General features: G+C 43.9%; 1 protein-coding gene across 3 annotated transcripts in view; it reads left to right on the top strand.

Moving 5' to 3' along the window:
• The window catches only part of LOC119164825 (hemocytin-like), a 191340-nt gene that overhangs the window by 83180 nt on the left and 88151 nt on the right, over nt 1-20009 (top strand). For all 3 annotated transcript variants that reach the window (XM_075873025.1, XM_075873023.1, XM_075873024.1), the window contains exons 37-41: nt 1085-1275; nt 7008-7337; nt 10571-10739; nt 12275-12331; nt 15076-15195. In XM_075873025.1, the coding sequence (XP_075729140.1) occupies nt 1085-1275; nt 7008-7337; nt 10571-10739; nt 12275-12331; nt 15076-15195 (867 nt within the window). The remainder of the gene's footprint in view (nt 1-1084; nt 1276-7007; nt 7338-10570; nt 10740-12274; nt 12332-15075; nt 15196-20009) is intronic.

Here is a 20009-nt window from a genome sequence, read left to right as displayed (position 1 = left end):
TGGTTGTTTTCATCTCACGACCAGGATAACGCAGCATTTCATACATGCGGACGTGTCTCGCAAATTACACCAGTAAACTTACCTTATAGGCAATACAAAAAGACGGTGAATATAACGACGGGGCCCGTCAATGCAGTGCTATCGTGAAAGTGAGGGGGCACGTCAGCTTGGTGAAAACGTAACAGCAAGGGGGCCCGTCATAATAGCAATGCAGCTATAGCGACGGGCCCATCATCATAAAGCAACAACTACGGTGAGGAGGTACGTCGCCATAGTGTAATGGTAAAAATGAGGGGGCCCGTTGTCGTCAATTTGTAGTCGTTTTAAAAACCACCATCTAGCTGTTTTAGTGGCATAGTGGCTTGACGCGCACTTAGGGAAGCGTTCGTGCTGCAGACACCAATAGCTGCTCAGGCACCATTCAAGTACTAAGTGAATTTAGCCTGTGATTAACAATTGCACTTTTCTTATTTAATAATTATGAAAACTGTAAACTAATCTGTGTAGAGCACCAGTAGATAGCGTCTGCTGTATCCCGGATTGAGGACACAGTGCACCAAGAGAAGAAATGTAGTGTAGTGCCACTTGCGTAAATGGGGGAAGGAAATTAAAGCGCGCGATAGGTAATGGTTTGTGCGGCTTCCTTGTACATACGAACACTATTGCAAGTTCTGTCAGGAAACCAGCGCACAGTCAGTACCGAGACAACAATACCATTAAACTGAGGGAGAGAGATAGAATAGTCCGGGATTAATATTAGGTGGGCTTGTTGGTTCGTGAACATTGGTACAAACAGCGCACCCTACGGTACGAAGAGCATGCAGGACATAGCCCCGTGTCCTGTACTTTGTTCGTGTTGTTGTTTCACTGTTTTGCTACGAGATTAACCAGACTCTCGTCCGGTTTCCTACGCAACAATGCGAAAAAAGAATAAAAAGGCGAAAACAGAGACGCAAGATACCACCACAGCACTGGCCTTGCACCTGCCTGGTGGCGTCTTTTTCTGTGACGTGATCACGCGTTGGTGATTTCAGACTGTTGAATTGAGCAGCTAAAACTTTCGATATCTTGAATACCATCGCAGAGGAAGTCGTTCCGACCACGACTACGAAGGAGGTTGTCACACCGGAGTGCCGCCAAGGTTGGAGTTCGTGGATAAACAGTCACACACTGGATAACCTCGGAGACCAGGAGAGCTTGCAGTCGGTGATTGAATCTGGTCTGCTAGACTGCCCGAAGCCGACGTCGATCGAGTGCAGGGAAACTGGAACTCGGGTACGTGACTCGATGACGCAAAAGCATAGGCTGCATTTTTCACGATACATTTTTGAAGGACTTTGAGGTATCACAGTATTTGATTGATATGAGGAGTTTAACGTCCCGAAACCACCATATAATTATGAGAGACGCCGTAGTGGAGGGCTCCGGAAATTTCGACCACCTGGGGTTCTTTAACGTGCACCCAAATCTGAGCTCATTGGCCTACAGCATTTCCGCCTCCGTCGGAAATGCAGCCGCCCCAGCAGGGATTTGATCCCGCGACCTGCGGGTCAGCAGCCGAGTACCTTAGCCACTATACCACCACGGCGGGGCTATCACAGTAATGTCAACGAAATACTTCGACACTGTGTATCATGTGTGTTGCGTCAGTCGTATGCCGCACGCGCATCACTGATGTTATCCCCGTCTTAATTTTGTTATAGATAGCGTGTCAACAGAAAGGACTTCTATTAAAGCTAATATCTCTATTTCTTGGAAGCTGTACGAATTCTGTTACTTTATCTTGTCACCTGGGGCATCTAAACCCCGCTCTATTTAAGAAACGCAGCAATCAGTTCCAGGCCTTCTGATCCGAGGGCGCTTTTGACCGGAGTCTGAAAATTCTTTCTTGTGGCATCGAGAAGTTTTTTTTTCTTCTATTATTAAGATAATATAGACGCTCTAAATGAACTTCCACCATTACCGTAGTCGTGAAATTTCGTATAAAATCTAACCTAACCTACACTAACCTAACCTAACCAAGGACGATAACATCATCGAACGCGCCGTATGTTCTATTTGCGGTCCAAGCCTATGAGGAAAGCCGATGACAGCGGCTCCTTCCGTTGGTAGAAAGGTCTGCAGAGGCTCCAATGGAGTTGGACGGGACGCACTGCACGGCTTCGACAGGAGCTGCGTAATCTGCGAGGTGGTGCAGCATACGCCCTGTCTTGACAGTGAGATGAATTCTACCTTTCACCGCTTAGCTTGTGTCGAAGTGACATAAAGAGCAAAGATCGCTTATTTCGTGGCAGCGGCCACCTTTCCTTGAGCCAGCGTTTTCATGATTTACTCCGGGTCTATAGCTAAACTACCGAGCAACTTCATACAACATTTGGTTCACATTCATTGCTTTGGCTTTGCCGTGAAACAGACGTTTTTTTTTTTTTTTGGGGGGGGGGGGGGGGTATGGGGGCAAGTTTTTTATTAAATTTGTTAGCCTTATTTTCCCGGTACAGCGTAGCCGTTCTAAGAACTGGTAAGCTCCCCTCCTTCCCATCCATTCCTACATTTCTATCATGTATCCATCTAAAGTACTAAAACCAAAAAATGCACATTTTTATTGTGGGCATGACATGGTTGAAAAGCCTAAAGGAGTTTCTGGCTATATCGACCCACGTAGCACACCAAGACAGCGTGCTCAAAATGCCCGTGAAACGTTCCTATGAAAATGTTCCTTTTCAACGTTTCTTCTATAAAAAGAGGCCACTTTCTTGCTCAAGAAAAACACAAATTGTGTAGGTGACCATGCCATTTCCAGACGCTTTCTACTAAATGAAGGCGGGATCTTTGTTACAACATCACCCAGTGCAATAACAACCATTCATAACTTCTTTCGAAAGAGGGTAAACTTTCTCCTCTTTCTCAGCCGGCCCCTTGGGTTCAATTATGATACCCTTACGCCTTTGCTTCGAAGGCTCTATACACTGCATGCCAGTGGCGAAATAATTTCGCTTTTATTTTTTTAAAGTTTCGGCATTCTGCTAACTTTGGTGCTTTTATAACGGCGTTGTAGCCGCACACATGCTGATCAGCAAATACTCCCGTAGCAGCCTCCAGCACCTGCTCTTTCCAGCTTATTCGAGCGCAGGCAATCTGTATACATGCCAGGGGTTTATTCAAAATATTGCTGAAGTTTATAAGTATTTCTCGAACTAGGCAGCTGGCAGCTACTTAAGAGGAAAGTAATTGATGCACTGTACCTGAGAAGCTGCTCTAGTCACCGAGCCACAAATACAAACATATATGTTCATTTTATTTTTTGTGACTGTTATTGCTGGTAAAAGTAGTAGAAGCAGATTTCCCAAAACTGGGTTGACTTAGTTGAGGTATTGGCGCTTTGGGTAACGATACATAAGATGCATGATATGGAACTGACGGGGTTCTCAGAAAAGCAAACACACGAGGGGGAGACAGTAAGTTAGGTGGGCAGATGAGATTATGAAGTTTGCGTGTATAAAGTGGTAGCAGCAAGCACACGACCTAGTTGACTGGCAAAACATGGGCAAGAACTTTGTCCTGCGTAGTTAGGCTGATGATGACGATGATTATAAGTAGCATAGCTATCAAAGGTATCACTGTGGCTATTGGTATTTGCAGGTGAGTATTCACATCTGTAAAGATTCCAACAGTGTCTCCGATTGACGGCATAAGTTGTGCCTGTCACCTGAATTACCCGGATGGGGGAACATTGCGTGCTCGAGAAACTGCAGCACACCATGGAATGACTAAACATTTAAATAATTGCTTTGCATCTTTTATCGCGATCGACAGATTGTAGCTTATGAGTTCGCAAGGCCTAACCACTTTCAGGGAAGTTTGCGCATGACACCCGATCTGAGATATTCGCTTGAAAAGAGTGCCACAAACATTGCCCCCTCCTCCTCCCCTAAATTATATTAAACTCAGCAGTTTCACTGCGAGCTTTATTCATTATATCACGAACGTTGTGACGCCCTGATAATTCATTAAAATCGGATATGACTTCACAGTACACTGTTTATAGTTGCATATTACGTTTGTCGTAAAGCGATTTGATAATAACCAAATTTAAAAAAAAATATATGTGTACTTGAATTTCTCGTGCAAAAGCTATCATTGGGCATATAAAAGACTTTCTGAGCTATTTGCCACACGTCCACCTAAAGATTGCTTGACTCAAGAAGGGTAAAATCAAGGTGAGTGACCCCCTTGTTGTGGCATGAATGACCCGCCCAGGTAGTTCAGGGAAAGAGGTGCCGTGCTCGGTGTTCTAGTGGCTATGGTGTTTTTCTGCTGACCTGCCGGTTACGGGATCGAATCCCGGCCGCGTCGGCCACATTCTAGATGGAAGTGAAAGTGCTTGAAGCCCGTGTGCATGTTAAAAAACCCCCCGTCGTCGAAACTTCCGGAGCTTTCCACTATAACATCTCTCGTAATCATATCCTGCTTTTAAGTTATTATTATTATTATTATTATTATTATTATTATTATTATTATTATTATTATTATTATTATTATTATTATTATTATTATTATTATTATTATTATTATTATTATTATTATTATTATTATTATTATTATTATTATTATTATTATTATTATTATTATTATTATTATTATTATTATTATTATTAAGGTTTCGCGCTGCTAAGCACGAGGACGCATTTCGATTGTGTAGAAGTGCGTAAATACCCGTGTGTCTAGATTTAGCCACACGCTAAATACTACCAGGTGTGTGTGTTTTTCTTATAGTTGTGCACCCCTTTTAAGCACTATCTAAGATGATCACGAACAACGAACGAGCCCGATTACCGAGTTTGAGAAGATTAATTCGCGCTCCCCAACTATAACATTCCCCACAATAAAGCCATAGTGCAAGGCTGGAGCCTGCATTTTTTTAATGAGAGAAGGGGGTGGGAGCACCCGCGACTAGTAATTCATTTTTCGGGAGGACGGGAGGGGCCTAGCTGGCAGGGAGGCGGGGAACTTATGCGTTGTCTTTTGGCTCTGTTTGATTTTGGCGAGGAGGGGGGGAAGGAGGAGGGAAGAGGAGAAGGTGGCAGCTTCAAAACATCGCCTTCAGGAGCCAATTACGATGCTCCTATTATACACTTATCATCCACCGTTAAGGAAATAAGCTTCCTTCACAACAGTTACCTATTTAAACTGATTAACTGTAGTCCCGTTAGAGCTGTCCTCAGATTGTTACCACATTTTCCAGTAATACGGCAATATTTTTGTGACTGTGTCTGTTGTGAAAGTGCTTGCGCATAAGCTTTCTTTGTGTGAATTTTTTCGAACAAATTCATTTGAAAGTGAGCACCCTTTGTGCCTTATGTTCTTTCTCCCAAACCAAAATTGTGGCCCTCTATGCAAGGTTTCGTACCAACCAGCCCAACAAGTGACCATTTTGATGTATGAGGCACTGTCTACGAATGTGTCACTCACATAGCACCATTCTCCGGAACTCAGTATTAAAACACGAGAAACAAATGAAGCAATGCTTTGATTAAAGTTAGTCTGTACATACTTATCTGGGGAAACACAGCGCAACAAAGGACGAAGATGAAGGAACATTGGACGAGCACTGCACTTACAAGTGAACTTTATTGCGCCAATCATTCACTTTTATAGCGTACAGTATCACGCCACCTTGTTAGTCAACCTGCCATACCATGAAGCAACGCATATTTTTACGGAAAGACTTAACGTGTATTTCTTCGAATGCAGGCTTGCGCAACCAACAAGCTTATGTAAAACGCAAAGTTAAAGGACCCTGAAACAGTTTTGATAATTTTTTACAAACACATTGGGCCGGTAGACCAAGTCCCAAGGGTAATTTAGAGACTGATTTGAGCTCTGTGCGTAAACTTTGTAATTTATTACTACGCTTTGAAGCTGCGAATCGCTCCCGATCGCTGCAGATCACTGCAAATAGGCCAAACGCGTTTTCAACCGCCTACGCTCTACCCCACTGAGGTCATTGTTTCCAGCTGATCTGATTGGCTGTGGAACGCGCAGCACAGACTGTTAGTATCGAATCGTCGGCGGGATTTACGCGCATGTGGTCTCACACCACATCGTGACGCAAGCGCCGTGAAGGTGGAGCTTAGCCCCGAGTGCTCCAAGCAAGAGTTGAGGGCAGTTGAGGGTGAAAGGCGGAGCAGAGGAGGAGGATACTTTTTTAGTACTCGTAGCTTGGTTGATAATGGGTGTTTCGATTGAACTCTGGTGCCAATGATTCACTCCAGTAGTGGTCTAATCAAAAACGAAAGCTGGAAAACCCGTTTAAGGGACCCTTTAAAGCAATCGCCACGCCAGAATGGATGCACATTTTCTCGGAAAAAAATTCCAGAGAATTTTTCAAAACCGTGTGTACGGAGCTTGTACGCTCATGTAAAAAGCAAAAAGTGGAAAATAGATGCGAACCAACTTTAGCAGCAAATATTCAACAAACCAATGTTGAAGTAATGTGTTGTTTTGTGGTAGTTACAGCAAATTATTGTAATTAGCATGTGGTTACATACTTTATTGTCATGCAGGTATTCAATTTTCATTCTTACATGAAAAGAGTGTAATCATAGGTTCAAATCTATACGCAAGCAGTTTTTTGTTGTTGTTGTTGTTGTCGCGTTAATTTCAAGATAGGAAAAAACGTTTCACATTGGTTCTGAAACACAGCCCGTCTAACGACCCGTCGAAAATCGTAGTCCTATCAAGAAAGCAGTTGGTCACAGCCATACGCCTTACACCGAAGTTAAGTCAGGACATGTTCACCATGCAGAAGGTTCAATTCGTTTAATGACTTTTTGTGTCAGAAGTTAATTCTATTAGTGTAAACAAGTTGCGCACAGAAACATAGCCACTGCCACTGAACGGGATATGGGCGGAGGATGCGAACCTGTGTTTCCCACCCTCACCAACATTACCTTAATTATGGCGTGTACATTTATTTACTAAGCTTTTTTCCTACGCACAAAATGCAGGTACCATGGAATCTGCTCGGCATGATTGGTGTACGTTGCGACCTGTCGTCCGGACTGCTCTGCCGAAGCAGCGCTCAGCCGAAGGGCAGGAGCTGTGTCGACTTCGAGGTGCGCTTCTACTGCGACTGTGGTGAGCCGACTGCGCTGCCCCCACGCGTCACGTACAGTACGACGCCCGTGCCGACCACCGTGGCTGTCGTCACGACACCCCGTGTGTGCGCGTATTGGTCCGAGTGGTTCGACACGAGCCGACCCGGCAATAATGGTCATGACGGCGAGCGGGAACCAGGAGTTCGCGGCCACCCTGAGCTTGAGGGCTTCTGCGAACATGTGAGTACCACACTACTTCGTGAATCCAAACTTTCAAGTAATTCTTAATGGGAACTAGATTGTCGGTGTGAGAAGTTCTAGAGGAATACCAAATGTATACTTCAGGTGAGTGCAGTGTGACCCCTCTAATCTTTTGCGATGGTTTTATGATTATCTAACGACATTCACAAAACTCCCGAAGGCACCTACTGATCTCGCTTTGGTCGAGCGACACCACTGAACAACCCTTCTAGTGTGTGCCTATATTTTCCCAGAAGGTGCATGTTTTTTTTAGTGCTGAGTTTGTAGTTCCCTTCACGTGTTTCCAAGAGCAAGGTAGCAAACTTGCTATTTATAATCATCGTTCAATTTATTAAAATATAGCATAAACTCATTGTGCACAAAGATAATTAAAATGTTTCGTTTCTCCCCGTATTGCACTTCATTCTCAGCAGCATAACTTGAAACCCAATTTTCTCTTCGGGGCGAATACAATACACTGTAAACGTGGCTATCGAAAATGTGATTTTATCCATAGATAGTAAGGCTCACCAAATTTAGAATGTTTTCACTGTAAACTGATGTAACTCTGACATTTTATGTGCACAGAATCACCTTTGCCCCTTACCACGTTTAGAGTGCAGCCCTAGTTGTTCACTTAACTAACCTTCATTGCAAGTAGGCTTACGCTACCGAGCAGAACATGGTGCGAGGTTTTGTAACTTTCGAAAAGTTTTTACACAAGTAACAGACAATGTTTTGAATCGTTGCAAATATATAGTTTTATAACGTAACAAATAGATGCACGAATAAATATGTTAGGCGTTTCTCCACAGCACTACCCTTAGTGTGGCAAAGCACGCTTTACAAAAACTCCATGTTAGTTTGCAAAGCATGCTTTGCCTTCATAAGGGTAGACATGTGGCAAAGCACTAAAACTGCTTATAAAACGACTGCATTCAACACGGCAATAGCATACAAATGTGAGCTAGTTCGTTCAAGCAATTCAAACAGTATTCGAAAGAAAAAATATATTCCAGTTTTTTTTTTTTATCTTCATGGTAAAAGCAGTGCAAAAAGTCGACGACATGAGAAGGATGACACTGGACAGACGCTGGGTACAGGCGGTTGTCAGTGCCTGTCTTGTGTCGTTCTTCTTCTCATGTCCTCGTCTTTTCAGTTGACTTCAGTTCAGTTTATTATTTTGAAATTTCTTCAAAATTATCCATGCGCAACTGACAAGCTCATGTACAAAACAAAGTTAAAACATATTCCGCGTCAGAAATTTATAATTTCTTGAAAAGGACATCACATGTGTTTCACAAAATCATGCTGCGCCGCTTGAAAGCTCATGTAAAAAGCATAGAAATGAAGAACAGGTGCCGACGCACTTTCAAACAACCGCTAAAGCTCAACAGTACCATACAGTACGCACTGATTTTGCCATAACGTGGAAAAATTTAATTTTGCAGAGCATTAAAGCACCAACTATTTATCCTCCCACACATACACATGCACACGCACGCGTACGTTTTTTTGTGAGGGGGTGGGGGTGATGTCATCCATGAGTGTTTACGGCGTAAGCGGAATTACTTGAGTTGTGTAGAAAAACATTTCATTTTTCTCCACGCAACTGTGCTTGAAGCGGCAAACCCCGTATTAGAGTGTAGTAATGGCTCAAACGCTTTATCTCTACAACAAGCCTCACATAACACAAAGCACGCCTTACAGGGAATTCCGTGTCTCTCAAATAACACGGCGCAATTGTTTTGAGCAGAAAGTACCGGCACTGGTAAGATTTACACAATATACAATTACGTCCCTATGTTGTTTCATCGCCATCATAATCAGCTTGACTACGCCCACTGCAGGGCAAAGGCCTTTCCCGTGTTCCGCCAATCAAGACGGTCTTATGCATTCTGCTGCCACGTTACACCTGTGAACTTTTTCATCTTATCGGCCTGGCTAACTTTCTGTCTCCCCCTAACTCGCTTGTCTTCTCTAGGAATCCAGTTAAGTTACCCTTAATGATCAGCGGTTATCCTGTCTACGTGCTACGTGCACGGCCTATGTCCATTTCTTCTTCTTGATTTCAACTATTATATCCTTAATCCCGGTTTTCTCGTAATGACAATTCCGGAGCTGTGAAAAGTTTGTTAAAATCGCATTGGACAGACTATACTTTATACATCTTACTTCATCAGGACTAAGTATCGCTCCAAATGAATAATCAAAAATATTATCTCTGAATTAAATACATTAGGCGCCTCTTTTATCCCACTATGCACAGTTTTAAATCACCGAATCGTCAGTGGTTCCTGTACACTAATTTCTAAAGCAACTAATGTCGTAAGTTTTCATTTTAAAGTACATTTTATAAACTTGTCTCACCACACTGGCACACTTTGCTATATTTAAAGTCATACACAGCTAAAATAGGTTTTATAACATCGCAGTATCCGATGGAGGCGGAAATGTTGTAGGCCCGTGTACTCAGATTTGGGTGCACGTTAAAGAACCCCAGGTGGTCGAAATTTCCGGAGCCCTCCACTACGGCGTCTCTCATAATCATATGGTGGTTTTGGGACGTTAAAACCCCACAAATCTAATCTAATCTAACATCGCAGTAGATATATTTCCCTCGATAAGCACAAAATTAGGGCCTTAATAAGTAGGCGTTAAAATACAATTTGTATATGGACGAAATGCCTTACTACTCAATTATGTAGGCATAGGTGCACGTTATTTACAACGGGAGTTCCTACCGAATATTATCGAAAGCCTCAGTGATAAGTGCACTCCTGTTAACGTTGCACGTTTATGATGCGCTCACGGCGTAAATAGCAGTAGTACAATAAAAAGGCCATTTTCACATGCACATCAACGCACTTTGTTCTGGCACTTCCCAGATCTGGCAACACGTTGCGCTATGGCATATATGCATGAAGTATATCTTTTCAAAGTACTTCTTGAGCGGATGGTCAGTGAATCGTCCCGGCAGCACATGCGCAATTTCAGACAATACGAAAGTATAACAGGACAAGTGTCAATAAAACGTGTTCACCCTGTTCGCACTCGTCTTGTTCTTCTCCTCTCGTGGTGTCACAAATGGTGCCTTTCCTTTCATAAAACGTCTTTCTAACTCTCGTCTACGCAATGGGTGACACGTCTGAAGACTTTTGTGCTATATTCAGCTATTTAGTTTGATGCAGTCGACCTTAGTCTGCAGTGCTAACACGACGCCCCAATCACAGGGCTACGTGAGTGCGGCCAACTGCCGAAATGACCAGGATGTCGACTTTAGTCAGACGGGTCAGCTGGGACTCGAGTGCTCCATAACAAATGGCTTCACCTGCAGCGATGCCGATCAACCAGCCGACCACCGATGCGAAAACTACAAGATTCGATTCTACTGCTCCTGCGGTACGCTCTTTTTTCTCGCCTGACAATTTCATGCTTCTCTGAGCGAGGCGAATTGATTTCTTAGAAAGAAAAGTTGCAAGTATTTTTTGGCAATGTCGCTAACCTATACTGTTTTCTAAAAACATCAAAACTGTAACTTTTCTCTTTTTAACTGCGCTTCGAATTAATGTTATGCTGATCCATTTCTGTTGCATTTTCAGGCCTTTAAAGTATGTAAGAAAAATTAAAGATATAGCGGAAATTTCAAACAATTAATTATCTTCTCGATCACTTTTAATCTGTGGTCACTTATAGGGACGAATAATAAGTATTATTGCTGTTTTGTCTTACCCAGGATGTGGACACCTTTTCATTTCTTTATCTGCTAAATTCTATCTTCAATAACATCAAGGCTGACCTCAAAGTCAAAATTAGCGGGAGCTTTCCACGCGTTTTTAAGTACTAAGAAGCTGAAACTTGTTGACATAAATTGAGTTACTGCTTTTTACGTTGCGTGGCCCTTGAAAGAAAGCCCTCTTATGCACTTGGTATCAACACCAGTAGATACTTTTACAAAACATGTTTTTAGCGTTGGGACCAGCACAAGTAAACCCTCTTATAGAACATACCTTTGTACTCTGTTATTATCCCCAAAATACCAAAATAAATATGTGCACTGCCTTACATTCCGAAGGCTTTGGCTCACCGGTCCCTTTTTTTGAAAGCTGCGCTATATGATTTTGCCAGGAAATGAAATTATCTTCTTTTCAAATAAAGCGTCAGAATCAAAAGTTGTTCAACCAATGTCAACGGTTTTATTTGTTGTTGTGGCTCACTGGTAATGACAAGGAGTGTTATATTTACACGTAATCTCTTCGGTCATGTCGATTTAATGGATACATGCGTATCTTCGTTGGTGAAGGCTATTTTGCTGATTAGAAAATAGATAAGAAGCATTTTTTTACTAATCGAAATTTTCCGCAACATTTATATTTGTCAAAACTTTCACCTCCCTCATGAAGCAAAAATTTGATCATTACGTAAGGCCCGAGCTCAGAGCTTCAAACTAATGAGAAAAAAAAGCGCTCCTGGCTCAACTGGCTGCTAACCTATTCCTAAATATTCGAGTTCTTAATCTCCCTTGAAAAAGAAATAGTTTATCTTATTCTATTTTTTTATGTTTGCCATGTCTTTATCGAGGAACTTACCGTTTATATATGAACTAAATATCACACATGAAGCATGAAACATAGCCACCTTTCTTGTGATGTAGCGTCGATATCCTACAATATGCATAATTTCTAAGCCATGCACGTGTACAAGTGATGTGTGAACTGTTTAACGCCTCAACATGAGCATTATACTAGGTCGCAGTTGGAGCTTGGCTACAGCGAAAATTGTGTCACGTGAAAAACAAACATGCTGTACCTAATATAAAAACGTTAGAGCCACTGATTTTTATTTCACGACACTGAATTATCTAAATTTACGAACCCCTAACTGTTCCGGCATTCAGATGCATGCGTTAAGCCGACACATGTTTCTTTTTTCATCAGAGGGCTCGACCTCAACGGAGATTGTCGTCATTCCAACACAACCACCGACACCACATCGTAAGTAAAGCACCTTCTTTACGGAGCTCTCATTTCGTAAGAAATTATTCTACTTTTGAATCAATATTGGGTGATAATACTACAAGTACAAGGACCATAAGGTAGTGAATGGTTGAGAAGGCGACCAGTTCATCGTGGTGAGGCTGACTTGCAGATGTTGTGACAAATTATTTAAAATCGAAGTAGGATATTCTATTTTTGACGTGTTGTCAGGCACCGATGTCTGGAGAGTGTTGATAGTCTACATCATGAAACCGAAGTGCTTTTTAGAGGTGCCGCGAAATTGTGTCAGCACTCGTTCCAAAATATACTGACGCAAAATTTTGTGGCCGAGATGGCCTGAAGGATCGACTTCCGTGAACAAGCGCATATCCTCGCCGAACTATCAACAGTGAATGTAGCTTGAAAGGTATATTTCGTGAAAATAAAATTTTGCTTGTGCGATCACGTAACTGGTGGTATTGACACCATCAAAAGTGACGCAAAGATGATCCCCCTATTTTCCTCACGTCACCACGCTGCAATCAATGCAAATTATGATGACTTCATAGCCACCATTTCACATTTTATGTCACAGACAGACAGACAGACCAAAAGTTTTGCGTCGAAGGTCCCCAAGAAAGACTGTCGTCTTTAAAATGGAAAAACGAAGCACGCCCGGACATGATAAGGGGCACGCGCGTACTGAGAGAGCGCGCGCCATGAAAGAGGGTTGGGAGAGAGGGTGGGGGGTTGGCTCAAAGCGCTGCCACTAGGCGAACGCTGCAACCATCTGTCTAGAACCGGTCCAATTGTTCCTTCCTTCGGTGCGCAAGCCGTAAGAGAATGCGCGCGTGGCGCTCTTCTAGTCCGGCCGTGTCTCCACCAGCTCTGCCCTGACACAGTTTTGTGCGACATTGCGCGAGCTGCACGAATTTTTTTCATAAGTGCGCATGCTAAAATTTCACACCGAAGCTGATAAGGTTTTCATCGTTCCACATCGTGTCGACAAGTATTTATCGTCAACATAATACGGCAGCGCTGTCTTAGTCTTCTTCTTCTTCGCACCAGAAACACGCGTGCTGTTTTGGGTGGTGTGGAATGCCACCACTCTGATTGGTGAGAGCACAAGTACGCAGAGAAAGAAAGAAAGAAAAAGACTAAAATAGACACAAGAAAATAAGCCTAAAGGGGTTCAAACCCACGCGCCCATGGTCCGAAGGAAAGCGTCGTAACCACTCGGCTACACAGGAATGCTACCAGAGCATCTTATAGCCCTCTAAAGCATTGTAAAGCAAGGCAGAGGGGAAATAATGAGGGTTCGGAGGAGGGATGAAGAGGAAAGAAAGGGGAGGAGCAAATGTAAATCATGGCGTGGAAGGAAGGAGAAATGAAGGAATGTAGAGAGGGAAAACAAAGACAACGAGAGAGAGAGAGGGAAAATGAAAGACAGTGACAAATATAGAATAAAAAATAAAGACATATAAGTAAGAGAGAAACTGAGAAATGGTAGGTGGGAGAAAGTTGAAAAAGATAAATAAACATAGAAAGAGCGAAAAAGAGAAATAAATATGCCTATAGAGAAGGAGATAAATATAAGTAAACAGAGACAAGAAAGAAAGAAAGAAAGAAAGAAAGAAAGAAAGAAAGAAAGAAAGAAAGAAAGAAAGAAAGAAAGAAAGAAAGAAAGAAAGAAAGAAAGAAAGAAAGAAAGATCGGCCGGTTCCACTTTTCTTCATGGCTGGCACCAGAAGCGGGAAGTTGCGTTAATTATGTTTATTATTTCGTGAAATATAAAATTATTTTCCTGTTTACTTCATTCTCAAGTGTGCGTTTTTTGTTAATTTTGCCAGAAAATAAACAGACCGGGAAGCGCCATACTAAATACAGTGAATGCGCTGCTCATATTAGAACACCATAAAAGTGCTCACATATCAATGCGACATTACAGCTGCAAAAAAAAAAAGAAGGCATATAACCATTGTCTCGAAAAAATAGTTTAACCAAATTGTGGGAAACATGACTCAGTATTCAGGCTTTATACCAGAAGCAAAGTTCATAATTCCGGAATGTGCACGTGCTCACAATGTGGTCGGGAGAAGGTGGTTGAGAGAAGGGCGTTCACCTTATACCATTTTTTCTCTAACAAGGGCATGTGATTAACACCCGAACCGCTAGCATAAGCTTTTCTTGATTACTAAAAACCGTCCTTATACCAGGAAAGCAGTTCAGAAACTGCTGCCATTTTATTTTTAGTTCTGGCATAAGAGATCGCCGGATGCGCAGCACAATAACCCTTCAAACGGATCACTTTGGTTAGTTTCCTCGGCTTATTTATATCTGCTTCAATTAGGGTTCGACATTACAACTGAAGTAGGGTGTCAGGGTACGCTGGCTGGCTGCCAGTAACTAATTAGTCAACTCACTGTTTTTGCTAGTACAGTACATACTTGGTCTGCATCGTAGTGATGCATGTAACCTACAATATAGGAAGTACTAGATATCTGGTATCATTCCAGGAGAGTGAGTGAACGGGAAAGATAGAGATAGAGAACATGATCTTAGAATCCAAGCACTGCCTGAGTCCCGGAAGAGCAATGTCGTCAACGTGGTTTTGCTGCGTAAAACCGAAACACCCACGCTCAGACGCACTGCATCAACTCACCTTTGCAAAGAAACGTCAAATTAAGTGCTCGGAGAACATAGCTCATATAGAAAATGGGTAGTAACTATTGTCTGATCTTTTTCTTGCCGTTTCTCCCCAGCTTCCTGCTCTTCATTCATCCGGGTTATTGATGGCCCCGAACCCCTCAGTGATTCGAACCTGAAGGCCAGCAGCAGCCGAGACCCTCTCAGCGGACCACAGGCAGCTCGCCTCCGCAGCCGTGAGTATCAGCGACTCCATAAGATCTATAATACGTAAATAACATTTTTGTATGTTTGCAAAAAGAAAAATGAGTGCGCATTTTTCTATCTTTGTCTACACTCGGTTTCACAAGCAGTTAGCAGTGCAGCCAAAGGTAGAGCTCTCTCGTACAATCGGGGCTATTTGAGCACAGCAAATAGTCCTTCAACTTTCCTAAAAGTCCAGAACTATATTGCACACTTTAATCGTACAAAGTGACAGTATGACTAGGATTGATGTTTGAAACGACTAAAGTATTTCAATAATTCATGAAAGTAGTATTAAAACCCCGTCGACGTCGGTGAGTAGAGGCTTGTTGTAAGGTCACTTTAGTAACGTGATGATGCGCCGTTTTTCGGTAACATGACGTCGCTCGAGTTGGTCTTGTGTCTGCAACGCGTTCCACAAACTGTGTCCGATGAACAACCCATCGCGTTTCCGTGATTTTCCCGAGTTGATGAAGCGACCGCTAGCGCTCCGCGTTTAGTGCGGGAAGAGTACAAGCGTCTACTCACTCACCAAAAAAACAGAACTCCCCCCCCCCCTCATAGATGAGCATCTATCTATGGGTATTGTGCACCATTTTGAGAGAAGAAATTTCGGCTATCACCAAGGCTTTGCAGCGTTTTGAAGAGGACTAGGCGCTGCCAACCGAGTCCGCAACGTCGAAGCAGAGTATTCGAGAGCATCATCATCATCATCACCATCATCATCATCATCATCAGCCTGACTACGTCCACTGCAGGACAAAGGCCTCTCCCATGTTCCGCCAGTTAACCCGGTCCTGTGCTTGCTGCTGCCAATTTATACCCCCAAACTTCTTAATCTCATCTGCCCACCTAACCTTCTGTCTCCTCCTAACCCGCTTGCCTTCTCTGGGAATCCAGTTAGTTACCCTTAACGACCAGCGGTTATCCTGTCTACGCGCTACATGCCCGGCCCATGTCCATTTCTTCTTCTTGATATCAGCAATGATATCCTTTACCCCCGTTTGTTCCCTAATCCACTCTGCTTTCTTCTTGTCTCTTAAGGTTACACCTACCATTTTTCTTTCCATTGCTCGCTGCGTCGTCCTCAATTTAAGCTGAACCCTCTTTGTAAGGCTCCAGGTTTCTGCTCCGTAGCTAAGTACCGGCAAGATACAGCTGTTATATACCTTCCTCTTGAGGGATACTGGCAATCTACCTGTCATAATTTGAGAGTGCTTGCCAAATGTGCTTCACCCCATTCTTATTCTTCCAGTTACTTCAATCTCGTGGTTCGGCTCCGCGGTTATTACCTGCCCCAAGTAGACATAGTCTTTTAGAATTTGAAGTGCACTATTACCTATCTCGAAGCACTGCTCTTTTCCGAGATTGTTGTACATTTCTTTCGTTTTCTGCAGATTAACTTTAAGACCCACCTTTCTGCTTTCTTTGTCTAACCCCGTAATCATGAGTTGAAATTCTTCCCCTGAGTTACTCAGCAATGCAATGTCATCGGCGAAGCGCAGGTTACTAAGGTACTCTCTATTAACTCTTATCCCTAACTGTTCCCATTCTAGGCTTCTGAAAACCTCCTGTAAGCACGCGGTAAATAGCATTGGGGAGATTGTGTCCCCCTGCCTTACACCCTTGTTGATTGGTATTCTATTGCTTTCTTTATGAAGCACAATGGTAGCAGTTGATCCCCTGTAGATTTCTTCGAGGATGTTTATATATACTTCATCGACGCCTGATACCGCAGTGTCTGCATGACGGCTGATATCTCTACTGAATCAAACGCCTTCTCGTAATCTATGAAGGCTATGTATAGTGGTTGGTTATATTCTGAACATTTCTCTATTACCTGATTGATAGTATGAATGTGGTCGATTGTTGAGTAGCCTGTTCGAAATCCTGCTTGTTCCTTTGCTTGATTGAATTGTAATGTTTTCTTTACTCTGTTAGCAATTACCTTTGTAAATAGCTTGTGTACTACAGAGAGCAAGCTAATCGGCCTGTAATTCTTCAAGTCCTTGTCATCATCTTCTTTCTTATGTATTAAGATGATGTTAGCGTTCTTCCAAGACTCTGGTACTCTTCCCGTCAGGAGACACCTCGTAAATAGGGTGGCTACTTTTTCCAACACAATCTGTCCTCCATCTTTCAGCAGATATGATGTTACCTGATCCTCACCAGCAGCTTTGCCTCTTTGCATGCTCTCCAAAGCTTTTCTGACTTCTTCTATCATTACTGGTGGGGTGTCATCTGGGTTACTGCTAGTTCTTATAGTATTAAAGTCGTGGTTGTCCCGGCTACTGTACAGATCTCTGTAAAACTCCTCCGCTATTTTAACTCTCCTATCCATATTGGTAGTTATTTTGCCTTCTTCTTCCCTTAGTGCATACATCCGATTTTTGCCTATCCCAAGTTTCCTCTTCACTGCTTTGACGCTTCCTCCATTTTTCAGAGCGTGTTCAATTCTCTCCACGTTATATCCGAGTATGCGAGAGCAGCTTGGCTTTAAATAGAAGGAAAGCCCTCGGAACGCATTTTAGATGCGAAGCAGCTTTTTGACTAGCCTGTGTAACGCTGTTCCTCCGTACCATAAAGTTTCTTGAACTCTATGCTCCGTATGAACACGCGACACGCCGCAGGTGTTGGCACGGTGCCAAGTAGGTCACGCCGCTGCTGCACGTTGACGTTCCTCTCCTCTCGCAGTACACGCGGACGCCAATCTATCCCTTGCTGCCACGTGCTCGCCGTGGCACCTGCAGCTGCCGCCTCGTCCGTTCGCGCGCTAAACCTGCCGCCACTCGCTACGCCACCGACTCGTCGGTTCAGGCGCAATGAACCTGTCGCGCGCCTAACGTACGCGTTGTAACATATCTGTACATGACACCTACAAAACCTACGCCAGCCATTGCTTCGAACGAGTCTTCTAGCGCTCACCGCAGCACCCCCGTTAGTGCCGTTCGACGCCACCCGTGCTCAACGCTGCTGCTTCGCATCCCATCAGGGTTCCCTTCGGAGATATGGTTCAAGTTTTTAAACGCGGAGCAAGTCTCAGTCGCACGAGGTCGGGGATTCGGTGCCAGTGGGCACCACTGGCGCCGAATCCACGACCTCGTACACACCATCACTGCGCATGCCCGCGTCTCGTGGCGCATGCTCGCGTCCCGTGCCAACTGTCTCCCCCACCCACTTCTCTTGCCTCGTAAAGCTGACGCAGGCGGCGTCTTCTGGTAAAGAAAAACACAGCATATCCACGGAGTTAATGATGATGAGTGGGGAGAAGCGTCCATACGTCCAACCGTGCTTCTGTCCATTCGTCCGTCCATGCTTCCGTTCATTCGTGTACTGGTCCGTCTGTCCGTCCATGCGTCGAACCATGCGTCCGTTCATGCATCTGTTCATCCGTCCGTCCATGCACTCATCTGTCTGTCCGCCTATCTGCTTGCCTGTTTGTCTGTCCATCCGTCCGTCCGTCCATGTGTATGTTTGTCTTTCCGCCTGTCTGTCTGTTCATTCGTTTGTGCGTGCGCCCATCCATCCGTGTGTCTATCCGTCCATCCGTGCATGCGTCCATGCGTCCTATCGCGTTCGAGAATGCAGACAGCGCGTGCGTAACAGTGACGAGACGCGAGCCAAAGAAGCCGTGTGCAAGCATCTTCAACGCGCCCACCGCTGTGCTTCGTCCATGCCCCACCAACGATCCGCCACGTACGGCGACTACTGCGGGAAACTGAGGGAGGCACTCTTTCATCGCGCACCCAGGCACAGCCCACACAGCAGCAAATCAGTCAGTAATGGTACAGCGCCATCTAGAATATCCTCACTCAACTGCAGCTTGTATGTACTTCCATGAGACAACGCCGTCTATTATACTATTCGAGATATACTGCCTTCCTTTTTTTATTGTCTCTTCTTCTTTCGGTTACGCCACACGCAGGACAAGGTTAGACTAAGAGGAGCTTCGCCTCTAAAAACGACTGCTCAGGCTGCACAACCGTTCAATGGCCACCCCATATATATAGGCCCTGGATCGCGCGTTCGGAATTCCGTCAGGGGCGACTTTAGGTGGCTTTCATATGACTTCACGCTTTGCTTCAATTGAGTGGATACGATGGACGCAACAACATAGAGTTTTCTAAAATTAATTACAGGCGAATCTGGTGCTGCGATCGCCCATCTTACTAGTATCATCAAAGAGTGTACAATGGAAGTAAGGGATATGGTCACTAGACAGGACACTGGCAAACCATCTCAGGAGCCAAAAAATCTCATTACGAAACGACCAACCATGAAAGCCTCAAATCTAACCGACAAAATAGAGCTAGTGGAGCTTTCAAAGTAAATCAACAGGCGTAATAAGCGATTCACAGAGATCGAACAGTCCCGATGATCGACTTGAGAGTAGTAACGCTTCAGAAAGTGATTTAGTCTTCTCAGCAGCCGTGGGCGAAGCATGGGAGGGTACGACGGCTGAACCTAAGGACACTCTTTTGAAAAGTGATTTATACGCCTTAGAAGCCGGGCCCGACCAGTATAGAGGCACTGAAAAAGAAATCGAGGGCACGGCTACAGTGGGTGAATTGCTTGACAGGGTGATACGCGATGAGCTGATTGGAAGTGTTGAGGATGAACAAGCCGACTCGCCGTTAAAAGTTGATTCAGAGAGCCCAAACAACGCCTAAGACAGGTTTGGAAGTGGTGTCGCTGAATGTGGGAGCGCACATGGAAGTAATTCGGACAACCTGGAAACGGCTCATGGGGAGCGTAAAGGCCTTAAGGCAGATTGAAACGACACGCCTGAAGGCAATAATTTGATAAG

Source organism: Rhipicephalus microplus, chromosome 9, assembly GCF_043290135.1.
Source record: "Rhipicephalus microplus isolate Deutch F79 chromosome 9, USDA_Rmic, whole genome shotgun sequence".
NCBI lineage: Eukaryota > Metazoa > Arthropoda > Arachnida > Ixodida > Ixodidae > Rhipicephalus > Rhipicephalus microplus.
Note: the sequence above shows the minus strand (reverse complement) of the source record. Positions and strands in the feature narration are given on the sequence as shown.